The sequence below is a fragment of the Solanum tuberosum genome, unplaced genomic scaffold (genome assembly GCF_000226075.1).
Source record: "Solanum tuberosum cultivar DM 1-3 516 R44 unplaced genomic scaffold, SolTub_3.0 scf00249, whole genome shotgun sequence".
NCBI lineage: Eukaryota > Viridiplantae > Streptophyta > Magnoliopsida > Solanales > Solanaceae > Solanum > Solanum tuberosum.
The window spans coordinates 118,625-130,185 of NW_006239187.1; the positions used below are offsets into that span (position 1 = coordinate 118,625).

General features: G+C 36.2%; 1 protein-coding gene across 1 annotated transcript; it reads left to right on the forward strand.

The window, feature by feature from the left end:
• Window positions 1-3,120: 3,120 nt before the first annotated feature.
• Window positions 3,121-11,561, forward strand: LOC102593609 (S-formylglutathione hydrolase). Its single transcript, XM_006357944.2, has 7 exons — window positions 3,121-3,371; window positions 4,150-4,267; window positions 4,629-4,676; window positions 8,811-9,007; window positions 9,196-9,294; window positions 9,381-9,446; window positions 11,082-11,561. The coding sequence occupies exons 1-7, from the start codon at window positions 3,225-3,227 to the stop codon at window positions 11,259-11,261; spliced, it is 855 nt and encodes a 284-aa protein (XP_006358006.1). The 5' UTR covers window positions 3,121-3,224; the 3' UTR covers window positions 11,262-11,561.

Here is an 11,561-nt window from a genome sequence, read left to right on the forward strand (position 1 = left end):
GGACTTGTAGTTGTAGGGTATGGCAGTTAAAAGGCATACCATGTGCACATGCTGTGGCTGCCATTTACTTTAAGAAATGTGAACCTCTTGACTACATTGACAACTGCTATAGTAAGGCAACTTACTTGAGGACTTATGCCAATGTCCTTCAACCTGTCACAAACATGGAGATGTGGCCTGTATCTACTAACCCCACAGTTGCACCACCAGAAATAAAAAGCATGCCTGGCAGGCCAGGTAAACTTAGAAAGAAGGAAGCTGGTAAGAGTAAAAAATCTGGAAAGCTGCCTAGAATTGGACTTGCCATGACATGTAGTAACTGTAATGTTAAAGGCCACAACAAGAGAGGATGTCCACAAAGGGTTGAGTCATCAACAAGGGAAGAACCATCAAAATACAAACAAGGGAAATGGCAAAAACTTCAGGTTTAGGCAGACCAAAGGTAACATCTTTAACTTTAATTTGGTATGTGATAGAGATCTCATATGTAATAACTACAATTATTTTTAACTATATTTATAGAAAGCACAACCAGAAAGGTGAGCATTCTACAAAGAGGTCAAGAGGAAGACCACCTGCAGCACCTAGTGCATCTCCAGGACCTGCAAAGAGGTCAAGAAGAAGACCACCTATTGCACATGCAGCACCTAATGCATCTACATCACCTGCAAAAACTGCAAGAGGAAGACCACTTGCAGCAGCTAGTGCACCTCCTACATGTCCATCACCTGCTAATTACCATGTTGGATCTTCTACACCTGCTGATTACCAGTTAACTAATAGTAACAAAGGAAGAGGAAGGGGTAGGGGAAGCACAACCTCATACAAAAGGCAAGCAGTCATTGGAATGGGTGTGTTTCAAGATGAAAATGGATTCAAAGCTCTTAATGTAAGTGTTTTCTATTGATTCAATTATACTATTTTTTTTATGTTTAACTACAAACTCAACTCACTCACTAATTATTTCATAATTTGAATACAGCCTGGGATGTCAAGTTGTAAGATCTTCTCTACTGGTACAATAAAGGTGACAAAATCTGCTGATGTTATTGGTGATATTGGTTACAAACCAAGTACTGCACCCAAGTTGAAATGGAATGGAAAAGCAGCAATCTCAACAAGAAAACATCAAATTATGTTTTTGTTTTTGGTTTTGGTTTTTTATTGTAGTTTGACCTTATGTGAGGCCTGTTTTACAATCGATTATGTCAATTAAAGGCCTTCTATTTTACAAATGGTGTTATGTTTATTCAATTTCTCCCGTATTTGTTGTAATATAGACACTACTATATCAACTACTTTATCCGAAAAGATTCATGATATTGATATACAAAATTTCTCATATTACATATGACAACCAAAAGAGAGTTTCAACTCCTTTCACTACTCACATATGTTATGGCAATTCAATTAGTTCAATACTTGAATGAACCCTACTTTGAAATAGGTTGTTGATGAACAAGGCAACAACACAAATCAAAATACACAAAATGACCTTCCAATCAAACGTACACCATTTCAACTTTCTTCATTTGAACCTCTTCTCTACTGTCAAATTATTAATCAGAACTTGTTGCTCATTGATTTGAATCTGTCTCCTCCAAACTTCATATTCCAACTCTTTGATTTTGCTCACCAATTTTGGGAGGATAAATTGGGATCTTGGATCGATTTCTTCTCTGTCTCTCCATCGAAAAAATTACAATTGTTCTCCTGAAAAAATAAAAATATATATTAATGTTATTAACATTCACATCAGTTAAACCCAACAAAATCAAACAACTGAAGAAAAGTCACATACACCATAGTAGGGGCAAGACCAAAATCGTCTTCCGGGATTCGACTTCGACCAAGAAGTCTGCATATGCAACAAACTTCCATGTTTGCATCGTACTATGGTTTTGAGCATTGGGTCTGATTCTTCCATGCATAGCTTATTCAATTTTGCGTTGACATTACTAACCCTAATAACACAAAGTGAGAAAAAAATCAAGCTGTCGAATTGGGGAAGATTTCGATTGTTCAATATGAAATTCGAGAAAATTGCAAACCCTAAATTCAATCTTAGTTGGAGAAGATACAACAACTAAATTCAAGCTTTGAAAATGGTGGATGAAGAACAAAGAAGAGAGCTTCAAGAACAAAAGAGATGGAGATGAATGAATTGGGAAAAGAATAAAAAAATAAATGTATGCTTAAATAAAGAGTAAAGTTACCGTTGGGAGGATTATTTGGACTCCACATGGACATTTTATTACGTTGTTACGCGCCTCACGAAGGTGAGTTCACGTATGTGGATACATCAGCGTCTGAGGGTGAAATAATATAAAAATAAAAAGGTTTAGGGGGTAATAGGACCCCGCAAAGGTTAAGTGTGTAGTTGGAAATATGGCTAAAGCTTGAGGGGGCATTTGAACCTTTTCTCTTTTATTATTTCTATTTTCTGACTTACGCCTTTCTTTCATTAAAAAGGAGAATTGACTAATTATCGACATATCTTTTACAAAATTTATTATCTATCGAATTTCTAATCATGCACCACTATTTTTTTTTTGGTTTTTAGTTATCTCCTCCTCCTCTTTTATTTTTTCCTTCTAATTTTCCAACATGTCAAAAGATTAGGGTTGTTCAAAACCAAACTGAATCGATAATCTGAATCGAAAAAAGTTATTAGTTTACCAATAATGGTTTATTGATTTAGCAATTTTGATTGTTTTTGTTATCGGGTTATCGGTTCTTAATGGTTTGAGGTTTTTTCTTAATGAGTTAACCGATAGTAAATTAAATAATTTTATATATATATATCAATTTATATATAAAGTCCTTGACTTAGATTTAGTTTCCTACGTTTATTTTAGGCTGTCTCAAACTCGTGGTTATTTTACTATGTGAAAGAGTTTGCTTTTGAGAAAAATGCAATTTGGTTCATTTGATTTGTCAACTTGTTTCTAAGTGATTTTCAATGATTTTTTTAATGTCAAATTTTAAAATTTAAATCGATAACGATGAGTAACCGATAAACCAATATCTTAATGATTTTAAAAAAAAAAAAAAAAAAAAGGAGGAAAAAACCAAACAAAGACATGTGTCTCAATTATTAATCTAGTATATAACCCTAACTAGTGTTTGTTCTATGATAAAAAAGAGTGACACTTCCAGTACTGTTTTGCTAATCTTCAACAGAAACTTTCACTGATTGAGCTTCATCCTTGCTGTAACAAAAAATGGAAATCAAGCCAACAGAAATCAGCATTTCCAAGATGTTTGGAGGTTACAACAAGAGATACAAACACTATAGCCCAACTCTTGGATGTTCAATGAATTTCCATATCTTTTTCCCTCCTTCTTCTTCCCCTTCTCACAAATTCCCTGTAAGTTCCATCTTTTTCAAGAACCTATTTCAGGGTTTTGCTTAAATTATCCATTAATTTGATTATCATCTAGGTTTTATGGGTTTTGTTCATTTTTTCAAGAACCCATTTCAGAATTGTCCTTAAATGTCTCAAATTTATTATGCTCTAGGTTTTATGGGTTTATTCTAGAACCCATTTCAGAATTGTTCTTATAGAACCCATTGATTTTGTTATCCTTTATGTTTTATGGGTTTCAAGTACTATTTTTTTTTTCTTTTTGGGTTTGAGTTTTTGATTTCTTTGTTAATTTGTTGGTTTGGTGAACTTATGTGGATGATCTGTTCTTGTTACCTTATCAAGTTCTTAAGCCCTTTATTGGAATGCAATTGATCAGAACAGGTGCAATTGATATAAAGGAATTTGTTTAACCGATCCCCGTTAGCTTGGATTGACGCGTAGTTAATTGATTGTTGATAATTTTATGTGATCTTAAGCTATTCACTTGGATGAATTTGAAATGTTTTCTTTAAGCAGAGGGTCTATGTGAAACAACCTCTCTATCTCTACTAGGCAGGGGTAAGGTTTGCATACACACTTCCCTTCCCAGACCCCATTTGTTGGGATTACACTGGGTATGCTGTTTTTGTTGCATTTGTTAAGTGGTAGGAGAGTATTTATGATATTTTTTATGTAGTATTTGGTAAATTTTGATGGACTTGTTTGTAATGGTACATGAGTAATGATATTGGTTAGCTATGTGAATTACTAATGCTGCCATGGATGCACCAATTATTAGGTGCTTTACTGGCTCTCCGGCTTAACGTGCACGGATGAGAACTTTATAGCTAAATCTGGTGCTCAACGTGCTGCTTCTAGTGAGGGCGTGGCACTGATTGTCCCAGATACATCTCCAAGTAAGTATCTTTTTGTTTTGTGTTTTCTGTAAATGCTGTGTTGCTGTATTTTGTAATGTCATTCATTAGATATGGTTGGTCCCAAGGAGTGGTATTATTGAATATACTCCATGTAGTCGTATGTGCTGGACTTATACTGCCAATCACATTGATCTTATTAGCTGACCAGGAAAATCTGGATTTAGTTGATGAGGCTGCAATCTCTCATATATATATATGTGTGTGTGTGTGTGCGTGCGTGTGTAGCTGAAGTTAGCATACTATTGGATGATAATTTTCTTTAATCAAACTATTCTTGTTTTTAGTTCCTTTTGCTAACACAGCTATGAATCTAACTGAATATTGTCTTGTCTTATTACAGGAGGCCTAAATGTGGAAGGAGAGTCAGACAGCTGGGATTTTGGAGTAGGTACGTCAAATACTGTATGTTCTTCGAACTATGTAATGTTGAACTTGATGATTGATCAGGGAAGTATCAACTATGTACTTATGCAAAATTTGACATGTGAACGACCACATGGACCATGTGGGAGTTTAAGGGCTTCCCTTTATGTTTCTACATATCTGCTCTATATGTTTTCCCTTGATGAATCAGTGGTGGAGATGGTTATATGTCGCTGCCATCTATTAAAGCTCCGCTGATATGATTTATATGCTTCCAAATTCTGTTTCTTCCGTTCCTTATCCGAAGTCAAGACAGAAGAAAGAAAAGAAATTCTACTAGAAACTAACAATAAAGGCTCGTCTCAGCAGGGACAGATGTCCTGGTCATATCAGCTTCCAATTATCACTCCAGAATGATGTCCTGCTACCATTTTGTACTCTCATGGAGACTTGATTGATTCATCATAGCAGGCCCTAATACCCTGGTAGATCTCCAAAAACTAACAACATAAGCTGAATTAACTGGTTCAGTCGTCCAGTCTTCTGCTTCATGTTTAGCTTTAATCGCCTTGCTCCATAAGCTTGATGGTCTTGAGAGTATCTCCAAAACCACTTCAGTTCGAGTGCTTTACTGTGATTCTTTAAGTTTTTAATTCCCAATCCACCTTGAGCTCTGTTGAGAATTACCTCCTTCCACTTGACCAGATGGTCTTGCCACAAAAACTTCCTTCTTATGATGTCCAACCTTTGAATAACTCCCACAGGAAGGGGAGAAGGGACATCATATAGGTTGACAAAGAATCTATTACTGAATTTATCTGAGTGAGCCTTCCTCCCAGTGACAAGGATCAAAACTTCCCTCTTGAGCGTTTTTCTTACATTTCTCCGGTACATTGTTCCAGATTCCTAGATATTTTGATTTGGCCCCCAATGACATGCCAAGATATGAAGTAGGCAGATCCCCCACTTCTCTCCCCAAAATCATTGCCAAGGCCTCCATATTTGTAACTTCATTAATTGGGAAAATATGACTCTTTTGCCAATTAATATGCAGCCCAGTAACATTTTCAAAGAGCACCAAAAAAATTCTCAAAATTCTCAGTTGCTCCACCTCTGCATTTCAAAAGATCAACGTGTCATCAACATATTGCTACCTCAAAGCTATTAATCCACCCATTGAGTGTAGCATTTTTAACCATGATGTTAAAACCTTCCATGGGAATTTGAAAAGAAAAGGAGACAAAAGGTCACCCTGCCCAAGACTTCTTTGAGACCTCTTTGAGTAGGAAAGAAACCTCCTTAGGAACCATTAATTATTACTGAGAATCTGACAGTAGATATATAAAATTTCATCCACTTGATCCATTTCACTCCAAATCCCACTTGTTGTAACATGCTTAATAAGAAGTTCCAATTCACCTGATCATATTCATATGCTTTTTCAATATCTAACTTGCAAAGAATACCAGGCTTCTTCTGGTTCTGTCTTGAGTTCACTGCTTCATTGGCTGTATCAGAATGACATCCATTATTTCCCTCCCTTTTATGACGGCCATATGTTGGGCATCTACCTATTTTCCATTACCCTTTTCAACCTCTTGGCCAGAACCTTTGCAATGATCTTGTAAATACTGCCTATAAAACTTATAGGTTTTCAATTCTTTTGCACCATTTTTCTAGGGATCAAGGCAATGTAAGTTGCATTGAGATTCCTTTCAAAGAAATCATGAGAATGAAAGTTATAGAACACCTCCATGATGTCCTGCTTGAGCACCTCCTGAGAATTGATAAAGAATCCCATTGTAAAGCCATCAAGACCTGGAGCCTTATCTATAGCACACATTTTTAGACACCCCAAAACTTCTTGTTCTTCCAATCTGATCTGAAAGAGATCCTTTTCTTCCTCAGAAACTGCTGGACAGTTCCCAAAATTGCTTGTTGGTTTCCATTATTCAGTCACGATATAGAGTTTATTTTTGTAGAAGTCCAAAATCTCATTCTTGATTCTCTGAGGCTCTGAAATTAATTCATCCTTTATCACTAAGGGGTCGTTTGGTAGAGTGCATTATTAAGAAAAATAATGCATGTATTAGCCTTGTGTATTACAAGTACCTTGTTTGGTACTCTTTTCCAATCTATGTATAACTAATGCATTAGTTATACACTCTATTGTGTATTGTGTATTGCTAATACCATGGATTTCTAGGTATTAGCAATGCAATGGTTTTAATGCATGCATCAACTCAATTAAAGACCCAATTGTCCCTCAATACCTTTTATATATCTCTTCTACCATAATAGTGAAGGGTATCTTTGTAAATAATTTTTTTAATGCAATGCATTCTATTTTTAATGCATCAAACCAAGCCATGCATAAAAATAATCTATGTATAATTAATGCAAGCATAACTAATACATGCATTGCTAATGCAAGCATTACTAATACACTCTATTTAGCATTATTTTTATACACTCTGCCAAACGACCCCTAAGTGATCAATGTTGTTACATCTTTTGTGGGAATACGCAGTTTTATGGAAAAAGTTTGTATTTCTGTCTCTTTTTTTCAGCCAGATGGCCCAGGATCTCTGCCTCCAGGCCACTTCCTTATCTTTCAGAAGTTCTTCATACTTCATCAGCAAAGATGCCTTCTCCACCCTTTTCCCCCTCAGTTAAAATTTTGTCTGGCAGTACTCTGTCAAAGCTTTCGTTTTATAAGCTAAAATGTAATCAACTTTTCCCAAAAAATCAAATGATGTCCCACCAACTATTAATCATGACCCTGAAATGCCTAAATGAATGGTGTTAGTCATGGCAAACATGGTGATATTGATCATCAGGCAATTTTCGATGGGCACCATATTTCAGGCCAAATGAAGTCTGTCAACAAAATTCATGGAAATGATGCATGTACTAATACAAACGAAAAAGAATCAAATTCATGAAATCGCATTTCATGAACCTGATAAGACTAAATAAACGACGATAGTAATGGCGAACATGGTGAGTATTGATCACCAAGATATTTTCGATGGACACACCACATTTAAAGCCAAATGGAGTTCGTCAACAAACGTAAGGAAAATCAACATGTACTGATAAACATAAAACTAATAAAATTCATGATTTTGGGTTTCATGACCCTGAAACGCCTGAATGAACGATGTCAGTCGTGGCGAACATGATGGATATTGATCATCCAGCCATTTTGTAGGGCACACCAAACGGAGTTTGTCAACAATATTTGGGAAAATCAGTATATATTAGTTATTTTTTTTGATAACCAGTATATATTAGTTATTACCTGTGAAAAGTTTTAAAATTTATGATTTAGGGTTTCATAATCGCCTAAATGAACGGCATTTGTCATGGTGAGTATTGATCACCAGGTCATTTTCGAAGGACACCAAATTTCAGGCCAAACTGAGTCCATCGACAAACTTCAGAAAATTGGCATGTAGTAACACACGTAGTATTCACATTCACGAATTCGGATTTCATGACCCTGAAACACCTAGAATGAACGACGTTAATCATGGCAAACATGATGGGTATTGATAACCATTATATTTCCGATAGACAAACCAAATTTCAGACCAATTAGCATGTGCTAATAGACATGAAAAGTGATCAGATTCATGAACTCGGGTTACATGACCCTCAAATGCCTAAATGAACAACGTTAGTCATGGCAAACATGATGAGTATTCATCATCAGGTCATTTTTGGTGGACACACCAAATTTCAGGCCAAACATAGTCTCAGACTCTCAGTCTGTCAACAAAATTCAGGAAATCACTATGTACTAATACCCACGAAAGAATGGTTGATGTAGATAAGAGTTCTTTTTTATATTTAATTTTCCTTCTTAGAGAACTTGGGCCATATAATACTGAGAATTAAGGATTCTAATTTCATACAACTCTGAGAAAAGTGCACCGTGTTCCTTTTAAAATACTGTTATGCAGTGCTCCAATAAGGAAAAACAATGGTAAACCGTACTACTATTTAATTTCTCATACACTTATCTTTTTCAGAAGGTATGGGTTATTCACAGTGCCACCTAAGTTCATGATAACTCTTAGCTGAGATACTTGTCTAAGTTTCTATAAGCTGAATTCAACAACATATGACACCTTTTAAATTTTTCTTTTGGTAGGTGCTGGTTTCTATCTAAATGCAACACAAGAGAAATGGAAGAACTGGAAGATGTATGACTATGTGGTCAAAGAACTGCCGACACTTCTTCATGAAAACTTTCCAGAACTTGATACGTCACGGGCATCTATCTTTGGTCACTCTATGGGTGGGCATGGAGCACTGACAATCTACCTGAAAAACCTGGATAAGTATAAGGTATTTCTCTATGAAACTTATGTCTCATTGTCTCTACACATAGAGTAAAACTTAGCCTGCTCCGAGTCCGAAGCTTGGAATATTGAACATTGATGCATTGTCATCTCTTTTAAAGTTTATTAAGAGCTTTATTTTCCATTTGAATTCATGTGAATATTCACAAGCATTATTTTGCGTATTCTTGACAGTCAGTATCAGCCTTTGCTCCTATTGCAAATCCCGTTAACTGTCCCTGGGGACTGAAGGCTTTTACAAACTACTTGGGTGAAAATAAAGCTGATTGGGAGGTATGGTCTTCAAGTGACTGCTGCATAAAACTAGAAATTCTGGAGGTTTCTTCATCTTAGTGATATTTTAACTTCTCTTTATGCAGGAATATGATGCTACTTGCCTTGTATCAAAACATAACGATATCTCTGCTACCATTCTTATTGATCAGGTACAGATCAATCTCTTGTTTGGCAAAGGAATTTCTTGAATTTTCCCTTTTGGTTATATGTTGTTAAACCGTCTCTCTTCTACATATGAAGTTATCAAGAGATATGCAAGGGGGGATTTAGAGTTCTAGTTACTGGTTCGGCAGAACTCAATTGCTTTGGACAAAGCCCTGTATATTTTTATTTTTTTTTTGATAACCGAGAAATCCGTCTGTGACCCGCCCTTTGGACCAATCACAGCCTTCTAAACTCGGTGGATAATGGGCCCGCCCCTCTACCCTTCTCCACTTAAATACCGGGCTTTGCTTTGCATGGTGTGGGGCTTGAACCTGTGACCTAAGCCACAAATCCTCCACCTTTTGCCACTTGAGCTAGGCCTTGGGGGGGGACAAAGCCCTGTATATGTGATAAGAAATCCTCTTATTATTTATAAATAGTTTATCTAGAACAATAAGGTTCCTTTTCTAGAATCCAGAACCCATAAACTCGAAATTTTGGGATCCGCATCATGAGCTTTCTGCAGTTCGCTGTAGGCTTTAATGAGTACAATTTTACCCGAGAATAGCATCCTGATCAGTTCTTTTTTTAGAGTCACACTGTCTTTAATCTGATCTTCGCGAAGAGAGCCAGCTGTTTCTGTTTTCCTTTGTAGCTCATCATAGTTATTACAGAAAAAGCTATGCCCGTCACAGTTGACTATTTGAGAGATTAGACTTGTCCTTGCTCCTTATATGAAGTTTGATAGTCTTGGATTAACAGTAGATGCTCATTTAAACAGTTATAGAGGACGTTATGCCATAGCTCATAGCTGAGAGATGCTTTGAGGCTTCTAACAGTGTCCTCTGATCTAGGCCTCTTAGGCTTTATTGTTGTTAAGGAGATATGTCCTGACCAACACATAAATGACTGTTTTATGTTAAGAGATATGAGTACTTCTTTTGCTCCCGTTGGCATGTGGAATGTCAGTTTTTTATTTGCTTTACTTGCTACTGAAAAAGAATCCTCTAATACGTGTTATAATTGTATCTTTTTGAAACACATGAACTCTAAATTCCCATGAACATACAAGATGGAACTACAAAGAATAGACATGATATAAATTATCCATTGTGCAACACATACTTAACCACTTGTGGGATTACACTGGATATGTTGTTGTTGGGAACTTGTCATGAGGCAGATGTTTACTGTCCAACTTAAACTTTTGCTGCTTGCACCAAGAAAAACAGAGTGTACGTTGAATCGCTGAAGGAGAAATAAAAGGACGACATCCTTCAATATATATTCTTCACAAGATGGAACTACAAAGAATAGACATGATATAAATTATCCATTGTGCAACACATACTTAACCACTTGTGGGATTACACTGGATATGTTGTTGTTGGGAACTTGTCATGAGGCAGATGTTTACTGTCCAACTTAAACTTTTGCTGCTTGCACCAAGAAAAACAGAGTGTACGTTGAATCGCTGAAGGAGAAATAAAAGGACGACATCCTTCAATATATATTCTTCTTTCTGCTTGCAGATATATAACAGAGTAAATCTTTATGTGATGTGTCCTTATATTACCTATGAAGATATGACCAAATGTATTTCTCAATTTATTTGAGCTTTTGATTGTATTATTGTATAGGGGGAGGACGACAAATTCTTTAAAGATCAACTGCTCCCACAGAAGTTTGAAGAGGCATGTAAAAAGGTTAATGTTCCTCTACTGCTGCGGCTGCAACCCGGTTATGACCACTCTTACTTCTTCATTGCCACCTTCATTGATGATCACATTCGTCATCATGCCCAAGCCCTTAACCTTTGATTAGGTTAAGCTTCCATTTCAGTTGAAGCTTTTCTGGAGACCTGACGAGGGACGACGACTTAAGCAAGTTAGTGGTGCACTTTTGGTTTGGCAGAAATTATGTTGAGGTACTTAATGAGACTTGTAATATGAAATAAAAGTGTGTTTCCAATCACATTATGTATGACTTTCTTGTTACTCTTGTTATAAACTTTGGGGCTTCTTGCTATGCTACTTATGTAAATCCATTTTGGTCAGTACTGATATATATATGAATGGAAAGATATGTCATATATCTATTCATCTATCCTATTCGATTTA

What these genes read in the sequence shown, in the direction of transcription:
- LOC102593609 (XM_006357944.2), top strand. Translation starts at nt 3,225, where the DNA reads ATGGAAATCAAGCCAACAGAAATCAGCATTTCCAAGATGTTTGGAGGT. An exon ending in CAGCTGGGATTTTGGAGTAG is followed by an intron (nt 4,677 to 8,810) that starts GTACGTCAAATA and finishes TTCTTTTGGTAG; the next exon opens with GTGCTGGTTTCTATCTAAAT. An exon ending in AAAATAAAGCTGATTGGGAG is followed by an intron (nt 9,295 to 9,380) that starts GTATGGTCTTCA and finishes CTCTTTATGCAG; the next exon opens with GAATATGATGCTACTTGCCT.